This window comes from Pelophylax lessonae (assembly GCF_965119305.1).
Source record: "Pelophylax lessonae genome assembly, chromosome: 2".
Lineage (NCBI taxonomy): Eukaryota > Metazoa > Chordata > Amphibia > Anura > Ranidae > Pelophylax > Pelophylax lessonae.
The window spans coordinates 427,440,311-427,464,795 of record NC_138769.1 but is presented as its reverse complement, the minus strand read 5'-3'; the positions used below and the strand labels follow the sequence as shown (position 1 = coordinate 427,464,795).

The 24,485-nt window shown below is 40.2% G+C and overlaps 1 protein-coding gene across 4 annotated transcripts in view; it reads right to left on the bottom strand.

The window, feature by feature from the left end:
• GPM6B (glycoprotein M6B) overlaps positions 1–24,485 on the bottom strand; it is a 72,928-nt gene that overhangs the window by 35,621 nt on the left and 12,822 nt on the right. For 2 of the 4 annotated variants that reach the window (XM_082246855.1, XM_082246856.1), the window contains exon 2: positions 22,115–22,228. The exons of the other annotated variants lie outside the window; for them this stretch is intronic. In XM_082246855.1, the coding sequence (XP_082102981.1) occupies positions 22,115–22,228 (114 nt within the window). The remainder of the gene's footprint in view (positions 1–22,114; positions 22,229–24,485) is intronic. 4 annotated transcript variants of the gene reach the window in all.

The following is a 24,485-nucleotide window of genomic DNA, read 5'->3' as shown; positions in this document are numbered from 1 at the left end:
GATCGGTCGTCGGCCGAATCTTTTCGGCCGACAATCTGCACGTGTACGGGCCTTAAGTTAGCTTTCTGTTCTCTCCTCCTGTCTGCACATGTGAATACGGGGCACACGATTGGCCCCAATTACTACCCCCTCCCTCTTCCACCCTTGCGTGCTACAGATTACAGGAGACTGAAATCAAGTTCTGCACCCACAGCCAAAATGCACTGCTCTTTAGCAGACGCACTGGCACCCCCAAGCATCAGAAAATGCAATCATGCGGCTTCAGGTTTTTTTTTTTTTTCTTTTTAAAAGGGGTCAGGCACTTTCAAATGAATGGGCTGCTCAGTGCACACACAAATATGAGCCACACAACTCACACAGATAGGAACCTAGACAAAGTGGTTCTTAAGCCTAAAATTTTTTTGCCTTCATGCATGGCTTGCATGAAGGTAAATAATGTTTAGGTAACGTTTTTGGTCCCTCTTCCCCCCCCCCCTTTACTTACCTAAGCCCTTCATTCGATCCAGCGCTGTGCACATCTGCAGTTCTCATCTCCCCTCACTTCTGTGTTTTACTGACTTTGCTGGGATACCAAGAGCCACTGGCGCCAACTGCTGTCAAAGCCAGCGATGAGGCAGCTGTCTGTGTCAATGGACGCAGCAGGACTTGGGTGCTAGTACGCACAAGCGCCCCTATGGGAAGCAGCTTCCCATGGGGGCACTGGACAGAGGAGGGGCCAGGAGCGCTGGCAGGGGACCCGAGAAGAGGAAGTTCGGGACCGCTCTGGGTAGTTCCATTGCACACAGCAGGTAAGTATAGAAATGTTAATTTAAAAAATAAAAAATTTGTATTTTTCATATCTGCAGTTCAAATTATGTGAGGAAAGTAAACAGATGCACACAAGTTAAAAGAAGAGAAAACGTATAGCCATAATATTTTCTGTCAACATGGAGGCCACAAGTGCACCTCAAAGTCTGTATGGAAAGTGAGCATGAGATGAAATAAACGCGAGAGGCCAACCATACCGCTACCAGACGCTGTGATCACACAGAAAGTGAGCTTATATGAATTACAGAATGGACTTTTGTAGACAAAGAAAGCCTAAAATGATGTACAAGCCACAATACAAGTCTCACACAGCGTAAATATGGCTTAAACTGATCCATGGTCTTCAAAAACCTCCAGATTAGATATTCTGCCTTTTGTTGATACCCTGATTTAATATGGGCTTTACTTAGCCATCTGGTGTCTAGAAAAGGGCACAAATCGGTTTTAGGTATTTATGACAAATTGCATCATTATCTCTGAATTATTAATAACCTGAACCTTCTGAAAGGCTACATTGTGTTTCACTGCTTCAGTTTGAGAAGGAGGACCTGGGTCATGTATGCCACATTCTCTCTCAGTTATATAACAAATAAGTGGGTCACCGCTCCATACTTTGCCACTTCATAAAATAATGCAGTGTGTCCGCAGACTACAGATAACGCAGACAATAGATTGCATTCTTTGCCTGTGTTCACATTCTGCTCACAATTCAGAACTGGAAAACATTGATGCAACTGTTAAAAATGTACCCAAGCCACATGATTTAAGATGTAAATTGAGGCTATAACTCTGAATGACAAAACAAGATGTTCTCAAAACTATATTTGTTAAAAACAAAACTTAAGATTCTGACTAGTCTACTCAACCAAACTGCCAACGAGATTACCCATAAACAGTTCAATAAAAGCAAATATTGGGGTGTATCTTATGTGCCATCGAATGATAAGAACCTTAGACAGATGGTGGAATATTATCACATATGGATACTTCTCAGAAAACATTCCTAAGAAAGGGAATAATTCCTTACTCTTTCATAGAAAAAACCAAAGGACCTAAAGTGGAGCAGAAGTGCGGCTGTCACTGGTGGCCAAGTACTGCAATGGCTCCTACCATTCAAGGTGTTCGTGCAAGAATGGGCAGATATCTCCTTGCTTTCTCCTGTGTGGAATCTATCTGCCCAGCTATGGCTGGTTTAATTGGGTAAAATGAGTAGATATTACAAAAATTAGTCAACCCATTAATTCCAAATTTGTTGGCAAATTCTGTGGAACTGACTAATCAAAACCCAGCTTTGTAAAGTCAACTTAAAATGTAATTATATCTCTGCAGCTGAGGTCAGTAAAAATTATAGAAACTCAAAATACATTTGTTTAAATCATTTAGTACACATTTAAAAATGGGTGTGCAAAGTTAATATGTCAAATGACCGAATGACAAGGACTGGATTGCCATTTTATAAAGGTAATCAGTAATCTAAAATCATGTCAAACATTGGTCAAAATTACTAATGGGTCTGGCAGAAGACAACACTCAGCTACATTACCATGTAACTTTACATGAAAAGAGAAGCAACTGCACATTAGGAGTTATTCCAGGCACTCACCTCCTCGGCCCCTAAGCCAATTAGTGATTGATTTTATTTGATTAGCACGGTTCCCATTTGCTTTCACTTAGTCATTGTGGGTACTATTATCCTAAACCAAATTGGAGTAGCCCCCCCAAGCATTCTACACTCTACCCCACTTCCAGATCATCGCTTTTTCAATACAATAACTAGAAAATTAAGTGAAAGCAAACAGATGCATGTAATTTACTCAGTAGCAACGTTGCACTTATCTGCAGTAGGGATAATCTTCCAATTACAGCCTATTAGGTTAGAAAAATTCTATTAAGTTAAGAAAAAAAAAAAAAACACAATTAAAATCAATGCATTTATCAATTTATGGGAGACTAGAAATTCTAGACTCTTAATTCAGCATTGAATTCTCATGCAGGCATGAGGCTCGTTTCCCTAGGAGTTATGTTAACACTATTCCTTATATTATCATATGATTATTTTTTCCTATAAAATGTTTATTTCACAAAGCTGAATATTGTTTAGGTGTGCCAAATCCTATCTTTCATGCAATTGTTGAAAGCAATTTTCATACATTTCTTTCATCGCTACCTTACGCATCTCTCATTCTCAGGTTGAATCTAAACCACCAGCATTTACAGAACACACTAAATATAGCAAGTTAAAGCGACCCTGTGAGGTTATGGAAAATGAGAAATATCCTATAAAATAAAGTGGCTTCTATTTATCTCTTGGCAGGCAGTGTGTTGAATTGCTTTTTTTTTATTGGCTCCAGACGCCACTAATTTCCAACACCTCAGGGTGTGTTGAATAGTGTCTTCTATGCTTCAAAACTTACGAGTGACACAGGAGTCGAAGTGAGCTGAACCTAAGTAGCTAGTGGGGGACATGCCATCTGACACACCCAGAAAGATTGGATAGTAATGCCCACTGGAGCTCTTCAAGAAGCTTTTTTTTGTAAATTTTTAGGTTTTCCAAATGTACAGATGACAAAAAACCACCAGAACAGTATGCTTTGGATGGAAATAAAGATACAGAAAAAATGCAGTTCAGTACAGTCATACCAAATAAGGGCAGTTCGTCATTATAGTATGACAGTATAGCTAATGCATAGTGTCAACTAGCCACTCCCCTCATCCAGCATGCCCCAACTAAGGGGCCTACCAAAAGGTGACCCCTAAACCACCCAGATATAGGCGGCCCATAGGCCCAAGAAAAGGAGATAAATATGGCAAGGGATGGAGAGGGAGAGAGAACCGTTAAAAGTTAGAAAAAGTTGAAGAGCCCAAGGGCAGTTGAACCCGTGGGCCCGCCCACCCTTATTAATAGGGCCTGAAAGAAGAAGACCCAGTAAAACAAACATTCACCACTGGAACAAATCATTGTAATAACGGTTTGTAAATGTCAGGAGGTGCTAAAATCAATCCAAAGCGCCCATGTAGTATAGTATTTTTGGCAAGTATCAGAGCACTGATTTCTCCATTCCTCTGCACTCTCTGTACTCCCTCTAGCCATTCCCTAATGGTTGAAACCACTGCCGACTTCCAATGGAGTGGACTAAGGCTCTTACTAACATTCAGAAGGTGGAGTACCAAGTAGCGCTTAAATCCCCTACATACAACTTGGTGTTATGAAAAAGTATCGTTGGTGGATTGCCTGCCAGCTGACATTGGGTAATCTTTCTTCAAGATGATTTAATAATCTAAAACCATTCATGTAAAGCACTACCCTCAGAGTTCATAAACATTAAACATAGGTAATGTCCCTTATCTACAATACACCATGTGCAACTTATGTTTGAAATAAAGTAACAAAAAAGTATTTTTTTTCTTTAATTAAAAATTGCACATGGTGTATTGTAGTTTAAAGGGGCATTAACTATGTTTCATGTTTATAAACACTGAAGATAGCATGTGTAGTGTAGTATGTGGGTATTTATGTTGGCAGTTTTCCATTTACATTTTGTTTAAAGCGCAACTCCACTTTTGTTGAGAAAACAAACATTCCCCCTCTGGGTGATCTATGTACATTGCAAAGATTATATAAGAACCTTTGTTGTAGGTTCCTACCTTTTGCTATCCTGAAAAAAAAAAAAAAAACCTCTGTGCTGACTGGGTCTAATGGGAGTGGTTTCATTATCAATCAGCTGTGCAGCTGGCTGCAGAGCTCTAATGAGGAAATCTGCTGGGTCTACATCCCTTTGAACGTGTTCCTATTGGGGGTTTCTCACCAAAAATGACATTTTTGTTCTGGGCGGTGTATGAAACCTGACTTGCATCTTAGGCAGACTTCTGGAAGAATCTGTGAGTCAATCACACAAGCAGGAAATTATGTTGGTGGGTGGTCAGAACACATTCTGTGTACAGAACTCAAGGTAGCCATATTGTATTGCATTTTCAGAAACTTACAGCGGCTGCAGATTAAAAAAGGAAAGGTAATTTTTAATAACATTCAATTACAATATGACATGTCGCAATTGTATATATTTTTTTATTTGCTAGTTTTTTCCCCCCACGAAAGTGGAGTTACCCTTTAATGCAGAGTTGTGATTTATAACACATTTTCCCCCATCGTGGGTAGGTTTTTGTGTTCATTAGCGCAGAGTTTTTTTGGTTTTTAATTTCAAGAAGATTTAATACACTACCAGCCAGTAAACCAATTATAAACCACCTTCTTATACAGGGTATTATTTTTGGAACATTTTTCATCCCCTGACAGGGTCGCTTTAAGTTAAAATGTGTTTGCTCCAAAATCCACCTACAAGAACTGCTTGAGAAGGAACTTTACCCCAACTCTAATGTTACTTGTTAAATGAGGATCTTTCTCGGTGCCACCCAAAATAATTGATTGTGTTTTTTGCCTTCATTAAAAAATAAAATAAAAAATAAATATATATATATATATATATCTCGAATGCTAGCCATACACAGTAAGTCTTTGAATGGTCACATTTAATTCAAATACTTATGGGTAAAGCCGATGACACTGAAAAAGTAAAAAAGAGCTGCGCGTGGCTTTCCTAGATTAATTTTACATTGCCTGTTTGTGATGCATGCTAGTGAAGGTCTTTGGAACCCCCCAAACACCCATTGAGAGGGTTTAATAAAGCATCTTTGGTGCGGCCACAGCATTCTGTGTGGCTTGGAATGAAAGGAAAAACGCTAAGCAGTAATGAGTACTGCAAATGCCTAGAAACTGCTTTTTACAGTCACAGAAAAGCGTTTAGAAGGGGAACCCAGAGGGGAGACGTCCATCCGAGGAGCAGCATGCAAGGCTATTTTCCACTTTCATATGATCTTTCATCACCTACATCAGTGTTTTTCAACCTTTTTTCAGTCAAGACACCCTTTAAAATTCCGCACAATCTCCAGGCACCCCATTCACAAGTTTAAAAGCAAAACTAATAGTTTTACATAACGCAATAGCAACCACAGACCTAGGATGCCAAATGTTAGAGGAGATTATTCTTCCAAAGCAATCACACCTTTGCACGCCGATTAGTATTCCAATGTTTCTCTTCTCCTTGACTCAGCTAATGTGATCCCAGAGCCAGAGCGGATAGAGAGGGGCAGGAAAGGGGAAAACAAGGATGCTGTGCAAGTGCTCAAAATCCTCCTCATCAACCGATGAGGTCATTGGTTGTTAGGACACTGGTGGCTGTAATGGTGCACAATGAAAACTTGTGGTTTTATGTAACTTATAGACAGGCTTGATCCCCCTCACTGGCTTGTATACAATTTTTGGGAAATTTCAAGGCATTTTGCCATGGCACCCTGTTTGAAAAAGGCTGATCTACATCATAGCTAGATCTTGTTCTAGGTTTCGACTCAGTCTTCACCTTAACATTACACTTTCTTTCCATCTTGCCCAAATACTTTTGTGACCAGATTTCCAGTACATGCCGATACCCAACATTTTGCCTTCGCAATATCAAAAGTGTAGCCAATGTGCTCCCATTTCACAATGCTTGTAAAAATAACATACAAACAGTATAAATCGGAAACACAGCGGAGGATTGTGCCATTTACATCTACTCCAACGAACATTGCTAACCATGCAAAGTACTAATTACTGCACACAGATTTGGGAAAATATATGTTTGACCCAGCTAATCATTCCCCGCTCACAAGCAGAGGAATGAAAGAAGTACAAAATATTGCATGAGCCTCTACACTTTGTCCAATGAGTCACACAGCGACAGGGTTCAGCACTACACAGAATAGACCGTTATCTTTATGCCAATTATTCTAAGTGACATTTGTTCATCTACAACTAACCTAACCCATTACAACCAATCAGAAAAATTCTCTAAGCTAATCGGACTTCAGTACCCTGTGATCTGGTTTGCTGCTATGGGTTGGCTAAAATTCCCTCTTTGCTCCCTGTACAGCCTAACTATGCTGTCCAGTCATCAGATGAGTCTCTAGCAAATTTCCAAAAACACATATAACAAAGAAAAATGAGTATGAAAAGCAAAGATGATAAGCACTGAACTAAAACCATGTGCTTAACATTATATACAGTATTCAAAATGATGTTATGAAGTATATCCTGCATGTTTGAAATACATGACATTCCAGCTCTAAAGCATCATTCTGATACTGTACAGACTAGAATCAAGCTTTTCTCGTCCTAAATCTGCATACGCCGTCATAAGTGTCAATACATCTAGTCTCTCTGTAGCCAAAACATATTTCTAGATCTTTTTATGATGCACAAGGCAAAATGAATCTTGAAGTAAAATGACACATCTTCATGAAAGCCTCCCTTTGGGGATATGTAATCTTGCATTTCCTTTCTAAAAAGATCTGGTATGACAGGATGGAATAATAAAAGCCAGGACACAACAGCTGTCCCTGGTGACTAGCACCATATGGTAACCCCATCACAACCTCTTTTAAGTGCACCACGCATTTCAAGTTCACTGGTTTATCAGCGTAGCGCTCAATTTTGCATATGGCATATTTAGGAAAATAAATAAGAAGGCAAACAGCCCGATAGGTCTGCAAGCTATAACTAACAAGACTAAAATAGTTTACTGAAATGTAATAACTGAAATCAATTTGCGGTCAGGTCTATAAGGCCGTATATACGTACAGGTAATGGTAAATCTTCTAAAAGATAACTGCTTTATACACAACTGAAAAGCATACACTGGAAGTCTCGCCTTTAAAAAGTTTTGATTCTTTTCAGTGGAAAAGGCTACATCACTTGCTCTATTATAGTTAGGGGTTACAGTAATTTCCTTTTCCTGCACCATACCTGTTGCCTGGACAATGAAGTGCACTTTTAGGTCTTCTCTGTTCTCTCCCCTCCTGTAAGCACATTTCCATTGTTTGTAGTTACAGCACTATAAAAGCAATAACGCTTTGATTGGCTTACACTGGTGGCCTTTCCTCTTTCAATGTAAGTGTTGCTCTGCATGGATTTAAAAAGGGCCCCTTCCCAATCACATGCTTTATTGTAGTGTACTATTATGCATTGCATTAGGGCAGACTTTCATTTTAATGAACCTCCAGTGCTCCACAACTGACCTAAACTCCAACCTGCACCATTTTTGTTGGCACAGTGCACCACAAAGAAGCTAGCCCTCTGTCACCAAAGAAACACAATCCTGTCTGTAAGGGAAGAGGGTCCCTACAGTAAATCAGGCTTCAGGTCTACATTAAAGCTGCCAAGACTCCAGTCAGGATAATGAGATTAATATAAAGGTGTGTCTATGTTTTTAGAAAATGCCATTTTATATTTTATTTCCCCCCCCCCCATCTAACATGACCCTCTTTCCTCATTTCATGGTGGTCCAGTTTAAGCAACCAGGCACCACTATTTTCGCCTGATGGAGAACTAGCTCCTGGTTGCACTGCTGAAGCACTTAATCAGGACCCACCCAACCTTCTTGATTGGCAGGAATAGACCTGAGCACTGGCCAGATGACTACCCGCCACATCAGTAAATTCTCATGGTATCATGGGAAATTAAGTTCAGCTTGCCACATCGGATGTGACATGTGCCACATCTCCAGATCTCCCCAGTAAAGTGAATCTGAGTGAAGTTGCTGATTTTGCATGAACTAAAATTGGTTATTCAAAACGTTTTTTTTTATAATGTGACTAGGCAAAGGGAGATAGGGGGACAAACTGTGCGGGATCAACTGTGCGGGATCCTGGAGTTAAACTTGAAAGTCAAAATTTGATAATATACAATAGTTGCAGATAACAAAACGGATCTCTATTAAAAATTTCTTAAAGCCTTAAAAGTACAACTCAGCTCAAGTCTGAAAATGCTAAAAATAGACCTTAGAGCAGGGGTCTTCAAACTATGACCCTCCAGTTGTTCAGGGACTACAATTTCCATCATGCCTAGTCATGTCTGAATGTCAGTTTTACAATGCCTCATGGGATGTGTAGTTTCGCAACAGTTAGAGGGCCGTAGTTTGAGGATCCCTGCCCTAGAGAATGGTTTCTGTAGCTTTTTTTTTTTTTTTTTTAAGTTTCAGCATTTGAAATTTGCTGAAAATTTTTTTTATAACTAAAGCCAACACTAGCTTTGGGGTCTATATCAGTGTTTCTCAACTTCGTTCCTCAGGGCACACTAACAGGCCAGATTTTAAGTATTACCTTGGGGAGATGCAGACTAGAGTACTGCAATTACTGAGCAGCAAATTATATCACCTGGGATGTATTTCAGTCTTCTTGCAAACCTGGCCTGTTAGTGTGCCCCGAGGACTGGAGTTGAGAATCACTGGTCTATATTACACTGTCAGGCTCAAAAGGAGACTGTGTAAATAAGGCTATTGCTGGAGAGAAAAAGTGCGTGTGGGGGCCTCAGCAGCATTTCGAAACCATGGCCTTTCTTATAAGGAGCCTTGCCAGTCCCTGCTACCTCCTGCATATTCCTACATGCTATTAAGGCTGCCTATGACAATAATTGGCCAATAGGAATGTGTGAGGGTGGGGCTTGGTGGCAAGTGCCGACACTAACCAGAAGTGTCAGAGTTGTGCATGTCAAACTTCCAGACACTTACCCAAGACAGGAAAGTTTGATAGCTTGCTGGGGGTATGTGCAGATGTTTGACTTCTTTCTACATGATAGAGTCTAATCTGCTTAAAACGTAATACTTTGTATATGCTTGCTGAATGTGATGTTCTACAGACCAGAGTTTATGAGCCAAGATTAAACAATGTCTTGGTGCAAGAGGCCTAAAAAAAGATGAGTGGGTTTAGATTGCCAAACTAGAGCATTCAAAACACTCATAGAACGAAGATTCTCATGTCATTTGTATTACAGAGAAGGAGGTGTGAGGTTTATCTATGGGTTGTAAATGCAACTAAAAACCTAAATTCTGCATGAAAAATTCATAAACATTACAGTAACAAACAGGTCACTGGGATGAGGAATGATCAAATTGAGCATCTTGCACCAAAAAGGTTTTCTAAACAACTCACAGAACGTAATGCTGTAAATACATAGTCCATCTGGAAATTGCCCTTAAATATGACACAGGCAACTGCCATGGACAATATGACACAGGCAACTGCCATGAACAATATGCCATAAGTATGGGGACTTGCATAAAGTATATGTGAACCCATACCTTGAAAAACAACCCATTCTGCGTAAAATAGAGATTAAAAGGAAAAATGTTTGTGTATAGATATAAAAAATAAAATACTTCTTCAAAAAAGCGATCACAATCTTTTCTCTAAGCTACGAAGGAGGCTTGAAGAGCTAGGGGGTGGAAAAACAGCAGTACAATGATCTTCACAGTGAATATCTGTGCAGGGGGTGTCAGCACAAGTCTAAACACTGGAGGACATGCAGGCTGTTTCTCCCAGCACCGCCAGAAAGCTGACCACTCTGGGAAGGATGTGCTCTCATGTCTAGTGTAGTCAGTATGAAATAGGAAAGCAGGACGACTGGCAGGAACACCAGGTATTTCACACAAAAGGAAGCAACACAGAGGCATATATCCGGAATAGGAAATGTTGAGGTAACATACAGTATTCTTGAACTCATTATTCCTGACATTTACTTTGATCACAAAAAAATGGAACACATACATCTAGCAATATAATCCCATCCTGGCAGATTTACTAAACTGGATAAGTACTTGTTTGCACCTAAGTAGTTTAGCACAGCAGTTTACCACACATTTAAAAACTGGATCATTTGGTTCAATGTGTGGGCTTTATCAGCACAATAACTCTTACAGTGGTTGGGGGGCACATTAAGTCTGGTGCAAACAGGCCGAATATTGGCCGTATCAACAGGGAACGGCCAACATTCGGCCCGTGTGTGCACCAGCCAGGCCGACTTCTGTCAAACAGGCATGCTGGAAAATCAGCATCCGATTGGCAGCCAATAATTGTGAGCGCTGACCAGTGTGTTTGGGCTCCCCCTGTCAGAACACAATAGCTCACTCAGCGGGGAGATTGCTGTACTAACATCAGTTAGTGTTTATTGTTCAGTCCGCTGGGTTAACCGAAAAAAAAAAAAACAGAGTGTGTATCAGGCATTACCTACAGCACAGTAGTACTGTCCTCCCAAGACACTTGAAAACTGCAGTCAAACTTCATTTTAAAATCTATTGCTTTCAGCTACAATTCTCACCACTCAGTCATGCCATTAGATAAAAATATTAATAGAACGCTTATGTAAAAATGAGTAATTCATGCATACTAATTTCACATTCAAAACCCAAGCATTTTATTCCAATCAAAAAAAATTAAATACATAAAATTAGTACAAAAAGTATACATTTAAAATTCTGATTAGGGTTGCACCGTAACTTTTTTATTAAATCGGTGAGTATGGATACTTTTAGTCAAGTACTCACCAATGCAGAGTAGCAAAACTTTCCAGGGCATTTTACATCAAAAATAAAATGGGCCCAAATCGCACTGCAAAGAATCAAATGCGACTTGAACAGGAATGTGGTGCGATTCCTGTCCGAAACGCATGCAATTTCTCCACCACTCCTGTGTGTGTATATAGGAAAGCGCCAGCTAGTGGGCAGTTTTAAAAAAAATGTATAACTCACATTAAGTACATATCTGGTCAAATGCAAAGTCTGAATAGTGTCCAAGTCCCGGTGATGATCGCAAATCACGGTCGCTGGAGGTGCTCACAGGAGAAGTTCCGGGACCCCTGTGGGTATAGAGCGAATGTCATGTCAGCTTGGGGGGGCGGATCGTCAATACATCTCCTCCAGCGGCCATTATTTGCCATAAACGGCGGATCGGGACACTATGCAGATTGTGCCTTTGACCATATATGTACTTAGGCCTCATGCACACTGGACGTTATAAAAAACGCTAGTAGTGTTAGCTGTAGAAAGCTGTAGAATGAGTTTTGCAGCACTTACCTTTTTGTTTTTTAGCAAAAACTATACTCCCACAAAAGCTTATGGCTCAAAAACACTGATAAATGCAGAATAGCCGCGTTTTGTAGCCTTTGTAAGCTTTTCTCCCTGTGCCTGCATGGGTTTCCTCCGGGTATTCTGGTTTACTCCCACACTCCAAAGACATGCTGGTGTAGGTTAACTTGCTCCTGTCTAAATTGGCCCTAGTATGTGTGAATGCGAGTTAAGGACCTCAGATAGTAAGATCCTTGAGTGCAGGGACTAACGTTCATGTATAATAGATATGTAAAGTGCTGCGTAATAACAGTTAGGTCCGATTACAAGTTGAATAATTAATTTCATCCAAGTTATGCATCAATTGCAAAAATGTAAAAGTAATTTCAGGAAAGTTGGTTTATTAAAGTAAACTGACACAAAGGCGTACGAATAAGGGCTTCAATACACTTAGGAAAAAAGAAAACATGTTTGTTTCGGAATGTCTAAACATTTTCAGAGAGAAAGAAGGGGAGTATATCCAGCCTCCTGAGGGATTGGGGGATAAACTTGGGAAGGAGGATGAAGGGGAGGATCGGAAAGGTTTTTTTTTGCCATACGCTTTAATATTTGTAGCGTGTAAACCCATTATAACCAATCAGAAGTCCTATCTTCACCGATCTAGCTATGGGTTTACATTCATCATTGCTTTTTGCACTACCTTATCCAACAAGTCTATACTAAGCTTGCTCCTGTATTGTTTCTTTTTAATACAACTCCATACATGGTTCAAGTATCTTTGCTTAACTCATTGGCAAAGCTTTGCAACTGAAATCTGTACCCAATTCATATTATGGCATCCAATCCCTGATGAATACTAGGAGCTTTTTTCAGATTTCACAATACAAAACATTTTATAGCTTGGCACTATAAAATTGTGCAAAGTAATTTATCTGGCAGAACTCAACAGAGGCCTCCATGGTCTCTGCGAAATGGACTACAGCCATAGAAGATTTTGTAGCACAGAAAACTTATGTACTACTTATTGATCGTAAACCCTGGATTTCTACCTTGGAATTAATGTGGTCTTGGGCCATTTACAAACGTCCATTTTGATCATAAAAAATAAATAAAATAATGATACAAAATTAAAGTAAACCTAAAAAAAAAAATAAAAAAATGCAAAGAGAAATGTAAATGATAAAGTAATTAAACTATTAATTTTTCCCTTCAGCTTGACGGCATACTGAATCTGAAAATAACCCTGAATATAAATGACATAGTACAAACACATCAATGTCTCTTGCTTTCAAAGACCATTTTGTCCAAAGCATCACCAGAACCCCTTTGTTCAACACAGCAGAATAAAAAACATTTTTGTCCTCGGGCTTGTGAGCAGCCGTCGCCATAGAAACAAGTTAATAATGGCCCAGCGACTTGCTCAGTGCTGCCTGTGTTCCTGGCTGAAAATTTAACACATTCACAGAAGGAGGCCCAGCTAAAACAAGGGCTGATATTATTAAGGGAATTGGTGCCATTTAACTCATGTATAATAAGCAACTGGATAGATAAGTTGTAGGGCTAAATTTATGTTTATGTAGAAAAAAAAAAGGTTTACAACAAGGTAAAGGGAATAGCTTTGTAACCCTCAATAAGCATACAAAAACAATACAACTCTTCCGCCTATAAAAGGACGTGCTTGTCAAGTGACCTCATTTGAAAGAAAGAAGAGCATTTGTCACAGTCAGGCCCATGTATTTTGCCTATACTGGACTGCTTAAGAAACATCTCATGGATTCTATGAGGTAATCTGGTTTCCTGAGAACATCCCCCCATGTTTTGGCAAAGGGAAAAGTTTTAATTGCTTCACTAGGCAGGAGGCCAGGACTGGCCAAGCAATGTCAATGGTCAGCATTACAGCATCATTGCCTACAGCTCATAGTCAACAGAACGCCTCACATACGGAAATCTGAAATGAGAACGGTCTGTGCTGTCCATAACAAGTAGGATTCCTATATTATTCATGCAAGTCAAAGCGTAAAAACAAATACAAGAGATTATTGTTAAATTCGTATCATTTAGCATTTTAACATAGAACTCCAGCCAAAACTTTGTTCTTAAAGTGTTCCTAAACCAACCCAGGACCCTGCATTCACTAGATCTGTTCTCCTACAGTACACAGAACATGGAAATGCAATACTTAGTTAGGCCCCTTTCACACTTGTGTGACCTGAATGTGACGCAACTTAAAGCAATGCCTGTTTAATCTTGAGATCTTTGGACCTCAAGTCACATCAAAGTTGGACCAAAGTAGTTCAGGGACTACTTTGAAGTCGCTGCGACTTGAAGGCGCACAAATACGAACAGTACTCATTGCAAAATCATGGAGTACGACATGTCATGCGACTTTGCAGCCCCAAGTCGCTCAAGTGTGAAAGGAGCCAAAACAAACTGCTAAATACTTCTTCTAATCAGCAGTATATAGCAGTTTTGTGACTTCAATCTGTGTCTGGTTAAAGCTTGTAGGAGAAGTTTTCGTTTTCCCCTGATTGTCCTATGAAGCTGCAGGACCCCTGACCCTCTGTCTGGACAGTGCCGATTGGCCCTGTGCTGATCACATGCACTCTCCCAAGAATAAAAAAAAAATTCTCTTGCAATACACACCAAACTGAGCATGTGAACCCTATAGTTTCAGTGTGGTCACTGGGAAAAGAAGTGAACAGAATCTTCCCGAGAACAGCACAGAAAGTAAATTAGGGAAATGCTTATCAAAAGCAATAAAAATGAATTGCAAATTCTAACCTCTCTGGTTTGGGTTCAACTTAAGGTGGTTGTAAACTTTAGCCATGAAATATGAACAAAGCATATCATTCTATGGTGTGTGCTTGTCTCAAACCAGAGCACTTAAGCCCCGTACACACGTACCGATCGGCCGTCTTTTGTCCAGGGCTGTCGTGTCTGTTGAAAACTGCAAAAGACTGCACACGAATTTTGTCGGCCAACAACAGCCGACTGCAGAAGTGATGTCATGTGATGGTTAACTTTCCTTGTCTTTTTTCTTTTCTGAGCATGCCCAGTCTTGCTAATCTGCTGTCTGTTGGCCGAAATCTGTACTGACTGGCGAACATTCGGCCGTTCTGGTGACGGCCAACAAATATTTTAATGCCTGCACAACAGATTCTGTTCGGCCGAAAATGCGCTGTCGGCAGCATCATACTAACAAGCCTACAATCGGCCGATCGGTCGTCGGCCGAATATTTACGGCCGACAATCGGTACGTGTGTACGGGGCTTAAGTTTTATTTCTGCCCGTTGCTTCATTCCTCTGCTAGAAGCATGAGTCCCTTCTGACAAGTTTTCCTGACACCAAGAGAAAAATGGTGACACGGGAGGAAGCTCCAGCTGATTGACAGTCTAAGCTCTGTTACTGTGTGCTGTGTAAAAGAGGGAGGGGGGCAGGTGTCCCTTCCCTGGGTGTGTCCCTTCCCTCCAATCAGCTCTCAGAGCTCGCCTCACGGATGTAACTTCAGCTCTCCGTTCCCTGCTTTTCAGAGCTGAGAAATCCTGTATAAATTCTGCACTTTTAATAGATGTAGGGGAAAGAAGTCTTTAGATAAACAGGTACAACTTATGTAGGAGGATTTGGCCAGTCACTTCACTGGGTATAGGTCAACGACTTTTACTTTAAAGGTTCCTAATAAAAATTTCTTTAAGAAAACATTAGGGGCTTCTGGCATGGATATATTGTAAACCATATAGCTATTTGGCAGGGATATCCATTCAACCAATCAGTGACTTCCTGCCTAATCTAATCTAGAAAAATGAACAGAAACGCTTACAGGTTGCTATAAAGCAATGGCCTGTTCCTTCAAACCCTTTAAAACATGATGCTCAATGTACTTTTGATGGGATGGAAATGGCGCAAAGCAGCAACTAAGCATTGCAAACTTATGTAATAGATGAGAGGAAATAATGCATCTACTATAGCAAAGGGGACACAGCAAAAGCTGGGATACATTCTACTAACCTATACATGAATGAAATATGTACCTTTACAGTCTTTACTATGCCAGAGAACAATACAGTGGAGAAGACTTGGCAGCAAACTAGAAATCAGATTACTGTACAACTAAAGGCACACCGGATTGGGTTTTGAGGTGCAATTATATTACAACTGAGAAAGAAACTTGCTGGGCTTCATTGACCTCGCACTGGCATTGTAAACTGCCAAATACCCATAATTAAATGGTATCAATTGCTTTTTGTACTGTTGAACACTGTATTTATTTTAATGGATCAGAAAATAAATATAAAATATAATATATATATATATATATATATATATATATATATATATATATATATATATATACACACACACACACGTGTTTTTAGATGAAAGGGTTCCTGGTCTTCATATATGTTAGGTAGGCAGACATCTATTCCTCTTCAGAAGTTTGGTAGGAAAAAAAAAAAAAAAAAAGAATTCTCCCACATTCCCCCCACAGCTGTGAAAGTTGTCAGGCAGTATTGTTTCTCAGGGTTCTCAGGAAGTCTAGACTTTTCATATGCAAAGCTGGGAAACTAGTGCACTCCAGAACAGGAGCAGAAGGGGCAGCATATAATGCTGAAAGGAGAACAGTGCCTTGACCCGAATATGTCAAACATTGATTAAGGTCAGGAAACAATTGAAATAGTATGATGATTACTTCAAAACTAAAGTGCAGAGCCCGTATACTGCAGTTCAAAGAGTGAATCTATACTGGCATCCAGAAAAAGTGTTTGGAGATAGGACATTATTTTTTAAAGTATGTATATTCGCTGGAAAAGCAGCTACAGTTACAGTCATGGCCAAAAACATTGGCATCCCTGCATTTCGGTCAGATAATGCACTACTTCGCCCAGAAAATTGTTGCAATTACAAATGTTTAGGCATTCGCATGTTTTTTTTCTTTTGTTTGTATTGGTAGGACACAAAAAAAGTGGAGAAACAAAAAGCCAAATCTAACACATTCCACATTAAACTCTAAAAATTAACTAGACAAAATTATTGGCACCCTCAATTTAATATTTGGTAGCACACCGCTTGGGAAAAAAGTCTAAAATCAAAAATTGCTTCCTGTAAACATCAATTGGTTTCTTACACCTCTTTACTGGAATATTGGACCACTCTTCTTTCACCAACTGCTCCAGGTCTGAGATTTCTCCACGAGTGCTCTATGGGATTTAGATCTGGACTCATTGCTGGCCAGTTGAGTACACTCCAGCGCTTTGTCTTGAACCATTTCTGGGTGCTTTTTGATGTGTGCTTTGGGTCATTGTCCTGCTGTAAGACCCATGCCCTCTGGCAGAGTCCCAACTTTTTGACACTAGGTCCTACATTCTTTGGTAGTCTTCAGAATTTCATAATACCATGCACATGGTCAAGACATCCAGTGCCTAAAGCAGCAAAGCAACCTCAAAACATCAGTGAACCTCCACCATGTTTCACTGTAGGGACTGTATTCTTTTCTTTAAAGGCCTCATTTCTTTTTCTGAAAACCGTAGAATGATGGGCTTTACCAAAAGCTTTAACTTTGTTTTATCTGTCCTAGGCACATTCTCCCAAAAGGATTTTAGTTTCCTCAGGTAAGTTTTGGTAAATTCCAAACTGGCTTGTTTAGGTTTTTTGTGTCAGCAGTGGGGTCCTCCTGGGTCTCCTACCATATTGTCCTTTTTCATTCAGATAGCGACGTATAGTGAGCTGACAGTTGTACCCTGTGCCTGAAGGTCAGCTTGAATTAGTCTTAAAGTTGATCAAGGTTCTTTATCCACCATTCAAACAAACCTTCATTGCAAGGTTAGATCAATTTTTCTCTTTCGTCCACGTCTAGGGAGATTAGCTACAGTGCCATGGGCCGTAAACTGTTTAATTTTGTGCACAGTGGACACAGGAACATTAGGATCTCTGGAGATAGACTTGTAACTCTGAGATTCTCTATGCTTTTCCACAATTTTAGTTGTCAAATCTTCAGACCATTCTTTGCTGCTCTTTCTCTTCTCTATGCTCCGTGTGGCACACAGACACAACAGAAAGGTGGAGTAAATTTTCACCCTTTTAACTGGTTGCGGGTGTGATTTCTATATTGTCAGCACCTGTTAATTGATACAGGCGAGCTTAATTACAAATTATAGGAGCCTCACAAACGTGGAATGCCTTTATTTTGACAAGGTGCCAATACTTTTGTCCAGCCCAATTTCAGAGTTTTGCATGGAATAGGTCAGATTTGGCTTTTTGTTTCTCCACTTTTATCGTGTCATACCAATACAAAAAATTAACAAACATGAGAATACCTAAACATTTGGAAACAATTTTCTGGGCGAAGTGGTGCATTATCTGACAGAAATGCAGGGGTGCCAACATTTTTAGCTATGACTGTAGGTAAATTAATCAGTATGGCTTCTGCCGTTTGTCTGCCCTACAGTATTTTAAGAAGACAACTGTGCTAACATACAGGCACCTTCTTCACATCCTTGTGGAACCTTTTGAATCCCAGTCAGACTTTACATAGGCCCTTGACTTCTCCCTAATTCCAAATTATGTTCCACACCAACATACACTAAATCATCCTCCTGCCATTTAAAAAGCAAACAAGAATTTAAATTCCAACTTTACATTTAATGTCCCTTTAAACAGGCTGCATACAGTATACAGCATCGCGTTCCAGCAGTGGGACAGAAAATTTCTGTTACACAGATTCAGACTGCGCTTTGTGCAGCCATTCACAGGAAGCTTTGTATTCTATAACTGAACAGCATCCTCTGATTGGCTGAGGCGAAGATGTCAATCTCTGCCTCGGCCAATCAGAGGAATCTTTGTATTCATTTATTCATTCATAGAATACAAAGCTTCCTGTGAATGGCTGAGTGGCTATAAAGTGGTATATTGGAATGATGCCTGCAGCTACAGGCATCAGCCTAGAATTTATTTTTTTTTTTTTTCAGGAGGCGATCTGCTTTTTTGTAGAAGGCATCCAAGCGGAAAATTAGCTGCTAGATTGCTTTTACAGGTGACGAGAGGACTGGATCAAACCCCTCCTGCCACCCATGGTGCCTCTCTAGGATCTCCATCGAACCGGAGAACCCAGGACTGAAGCCAGTGAATCTGCCAGCTTACTATAGAGCCCATGGAGGACCAGGTGTTCTCCGATGAGCTCTATGGTATAGGAAACCAGAAGCCGCGAGTACTATTGTCACTTCTGGTTTCCCCAGATGTAAATAGCGCCATTTTTAAATTGGTAAAGCATCTAAACACACTGATCTTGTTGAAATCAGATGCTTTGCAGAGGAGACATCTGGGGTCCAATATAATCCATGATATGTTTGGTATCTATGTAGTCGGCGTAACACCATATTTTATCAGAAAATTGGGTATCGTTAAGTGTCTGTGTGCATTCAAATGAAAGTGTATTTTTTTCCAAAATATTGCGTTTGAGAAACTGCTGCACAAATACTGTGTGACAAATTACAAAACCCGCCATTTTATTCTCTGGGGCCTCCTCTAAATATAGTTACGCTTTAAGTGGGCAGTAGAGGCGCTGGCATTTTAAAGTAAAATTACGGGAGCCTTCATCTTACCCAGGTCAAAAATAGAGTTCCATTTAAAACACTTGGCTTAGGATCAAATGGGGATTAACTGGCACTCTGGTATTGATTTGAAGATGAACTACACTCCAAAGGATTGGATTGGCTGGGCTCACAAAAATTTTCCAAAAAGTTGAAAACATCTGTGTGTGATAAAGGGCCTCCAACCAACGGGCGTGATCACTTCTAGTAGGTCATAAATGGCCTAGTAATAACAAGCAATGGTTAAAACCTGCATCACTTGTCCTCTTCGATCTGCCTATGGTAAGAGTTTAATACACCTGCTCATAAGGCGGGCCCCCACTCAAACAAATACGATACCACAGCTAAGAAAGTGATTTTCATACAGAACTACACCAAGCACCTTTAGCTTGTAGACTAAGGCCCCTTTCACACTTGTGCGACTTGTCCTGCGACTTGGGACTGCAAAGTCACATGACAAGTCATACTCTATTTCCAATGAGTACCGTTCATATCTGTGCAACTTCAAGTCCCTGCACTACTTTGTTCCAACTTTGATTCATTTTGAGATCCATACAACTGGGGCATTGCTTCAAGTGAAGTCAAAAACTTGCGACGTTTAGGTCACACAAGTGTGAAAGGGGCCTAAAACTGAGCCCATATGGTGTGATTGCAATAAAATTAATAAAGACATAATTATGAAGCTGGCCCCGTACAGCATTGGTAAAATGCACTAATCAGTAGATGTACACATGGGGTGCAAAAAAAAAAAAAAATCCCTAATGGGAATGGAAAAAAAATAGCTGGTGCTTTGTGTAATATTAGCTCATTCTCCAAAAGATTGCTACCACCTTACAAAAATAATAGCGAGATAGATTGCATTAGGAATATTAAAGTGGTTGTAAACCCTTCCATATACCCGGTGAAGTGACTGGTCTCAGGTGCTTCACAGAAATTAAACAAATCCTTTTATACAAGTTGTATCAGTTCATCTGCAGTCTTCTCTTCATCCATTCAACTCCAGAATTATTAAACCTTGTCTGAGCTATCAGAAAGCAGGTAGCAGACAGCTTAAGTTACTCTTCAGAGCTCAGTGAGGAGAGCTATGAGGGCTGATTGGAGGGAAGGGACATACCCCCTCATACAGCACATAAGAACAGTGCTGAGGCTATCAATCAGCTGGAGCTCTCTCCCGTCACCATTTTTCTCTTGGCGTCAGAAAATCTGCAGAGGAACGAAGCAGCTGACAAAATTGACACTTAGTGCTCTTAATTGAGACAACTACACACTATAGGAGGCTTTGTACACATTTCATGGCTGAGGTTTACAACCACTTTACGTTTTCTACTTTCTAAATCTATGACCATTAACTGGTTCTGGGTAAAATGTATATTTTCACAGTTTCTCAGTATGGTTGTTTTGTTACATTCTTACATATCTGCAAGCTTCTAATACAGAAGATGCTTGCACGTTTGCTAATACATTGCTGACTAGGTTGCTCAAGGCCTCTTTCCACCATTGGGTAGTCCAATGAGCAGCAGTGCTGGCCATCTATGCTAACAGTGGAATCTAACAGACCTAGATGGTGTAGGCAAGTGTTATTTGCCACATTATACGGGGTACAATAATTCTAGAGATCACATCTTTAGTCCCTACTCCAGAAAACCTGAGCAGAAATCTATTAGGAACAGCGCCATACACGGGACTCAAATTAACCTTTCTGCAGAAAATCTGCACATCTAAAGTGTTTCCTCAGCCTGTTCACGAGCTTTGCATAATCTAACGCCTTCTCCCTTCCTGTTACACAATCGCTGAACTTTTTTTTTTGTAAATATCATTTTTATCAAACTTCCCTAGTAGTCTTCGTATTCTCCCCTATTCAAAAAGGACATATCCCATTCCCCAACGCCTATGTCATTCATCCGACAAGACTTCAGACTATATACATATATGCTCCTTATGCCCCGTACACACGTGCAGATTATCTGAAGACTTTTGTCTTCAGATTTACCTTTTCTATGTAGTGAAAGGGCCTGCCAGATTGCATACAAATTGAAAGTGTTTAGGTTTGACCTCATATTATATGGTTTTGGTAAGTCTGCAGACAAAAGTCTTCAGATAATCTGCACGTGTGTACGGGGCATTACAATGAGACACATTAAAAAATTACTAGGTTCTGAAGATTATTGTGCTACTAATCTTGTAGCAGTGAAAGATTTCCATTTTTGACTTGGGCAATGGCAAATTCTGGAGACAGAACGTTCTGTAATGAAAATACTTTAGGAGTATTTTTAATGTCTCCCAACAGGGCCTTTTTAGTGGGTACTGTTACGGCGTGTGGCAGATTTATTATTCTATTCAACATTTGTGGCTAAATCAAATAAAGTACAGGATGAAACAAAAGAAAACGTAAGAGGTTACATAATAGTTTAAAGTTGTTAGATTTGTATTTTATGCTTTTAAGCAGAAAGCCATTTCACAAAAAGTGCTTTTATTTTTTTTTCAAATAGTTGTAACTCGTTTCAAATACTTAACTGACCAATATAAAACCACAATCATCAGTAGCCTGCTAAACCTTTGTCAATGTTTTATAGATTAACATTTTTATGGTATTCATTACACATATTCAACTACGACTGGCTGCATTATACAACCATACAGAAAATAAAAATAGTATTTCACTTGCACAAAATGCAGTCATCTGCCAGGCACATCGCAATGTGTAATCTGGACAATCAAATGTGATAAGTAGTAGCTATTAACTACTGCACTCCATGTGAACTCGGAATCTATCCCATCCATCCATTCATTTACCTCCAGTCCCCAAGGGACTCATACTGCCGCTCATTGCTGGCACTTGCTGTGGCCTTGAACTCCCGTACATCCAGTGGTACCTGCCAATTTCCATTTCAGGTCTGCTGCTGTTCACTGCCAATTTTAGGTGGTAAAAAGTCAGTGTTCTCCTGCATACGATTTGAAATCAAATCCACATTTTATAGGCTTTAGAAAAGCTATTTAGCACCAACTAGTCATAATTATCTACTCTTCTACTTCTACAGATAAGGTTAATATAGCATGACTGAACACTAATGCCTGTTAATGATGGTTAGGAAGATGCCGTTTCAGAAAGTGTAGAAAAGGTCACACAAATAAAGTGGCTTTGCCATGATTGCAGTAAAAACTTGCATTGGGACTACAGCAATATTCACGTTGACACTTCACGGAGTACTAAATTGCACCTGTCATTTGCGGTCCTCACAACAACCCCCCCCCCCCACTGTTCATTGTAAAACCAATCATTAAATCACAATCATAAAACAGCTTTACATATGAATCTATTGCCAGATATGCCTGCAAGCATCAATTACTCTTTTGGTAAAAAAAAAAAAAAATACTTTCTAAGGTTAGTTTCGAACTTTCCTCCCATTAGTTTGAAGTCATGTCCCAGTCTTCTTGATCCATCTCCCAAGGTGGAGCATAAACCTTGAGGGCTGGTCTACACAGGGCTGAAAATCACACTGCACCAAAAAGTAGGGCATGCACTATCCCCTATTATACTTTTTGGGGAGAACCAAAAATGTTAGGTTTTTTTTTTTTTTACTGTCACTTTCAATGGCAACTGTAAGCTGGTGGGCTTTGTTCACTTCAAATGGACTTTGCATTCCTGTACGAAGAGCAGGAATAGCTCTGGAGAAAATGTGGTGGCGTGGAGCTGGGGTTAATCAGTGAGATACCATATGGGCAAAACTATGCTGTCAAACCTCCAAAATGTTGAGTTCAGGTGCACAAAACCAGGTCCACATGAGTTTGATGTAAAGGCACTAGAGTTGCTCTAATCTCAAGCCTACAGAACACAAAATGTAATTAAATCCAACATTAGTAGCTGACTTCACAAATGCTCTTTTTGACTAAACAAGCAGACATTGCTTTTTTTGGTAAGCCTTTCCAGTAAAGTGGGCTGTTCTAGCCATAAAGTTGTTAATAGGGAGCAACTGCATATTTATGCCCAGTTGTTTTGGAACGAGCTCATATAGATATGATGTTCCAGTGTCCCAAAACGTTTGAGTTGGGTAGAGATGAGCTCAGGCATCCTCCAAACTCACTGACTAAAGCCTAGTACCCACGGACTGAATGTCAGGCGGCATCGGCTGGTTCAGTAGAAACCAGCCGGCATTCGGCCCGTGTGTACTGCAGTTGGTCTGATTGGTCTGTCTAAAGGGCATAACTGAAAAAGGTCTGCTAATCAGCTCCCAATCAGTGGCTGAGAGCGCTGACTGGAGTGAGTGCTTGTAAAGTCTCTTTTTTTTTTTCTTTAAATAACAAACCTGTTACACTTACCTCTGTGCAGTTGGTTTTGCATAGAGCAGCTGGATCCTCCTTCTCGGGTCCCTCGTCGTTGACCCCAGCCCCTTCCTCCTGTCGAGTGCCCCCACAGCAAGCAGCTTGCTATGGGGCACCTGAGCGGAGGTGCAGCTCTGTGTGTCCATTCAGACACGGAGCTGCCGTTTGGTCCGCCCCCTCTCTCAGTAGAAAGTCCCGGATGGCTGAGGGAAAAATTGCTGGATAGAGATGGGGCTCAGGTTAGTATTAGGGGTGCTGGGGAGGCTGCTACACCCACAAGGTTTTTTTATCTTAAAAAGAGGAAGTAAACCCTCTGAAAAAAAATTTGAAAAAAAAAACCTGTAAAGACAAAGGCATAATGAACTAGTATGCATCGCATACTAGCCCATTATGAAATATTTACCTAAAAAACAAAGCCCCCGTAGTGCCGCCTGCTCAGCAACAGAACAACCGACATGTTCGGCTGTCCTGCTTCCTGGTTCGCGTCAATCAGATGGCCAGAGGCACGATTACATCACTGCACAAGGCTCTGAAGGAACGGCATGGGTGGCCGTTCCTTCAGAGCGCATGCGCCGATTACGTCATCGGCTGCATGCACTGTAAATATCTCCTAAACAATGCAAGTTTGGGAGATATTTATAGCACCTATAGATAAGCCTTAATATAGGATTACCTATAGGCAAAAGTCTTTAAAGTGGGTTTACAGCCACTTTAATGCATAGATTGAATTAAGATAAAAAACCTCCTGACTTTACAACTCCTTTAAGGTTTACAATAAATTCCCTTTATTAACCTCTTACACAAGTCCACTGAAGCGACCAGCCTCAGGTGATACACAATGACG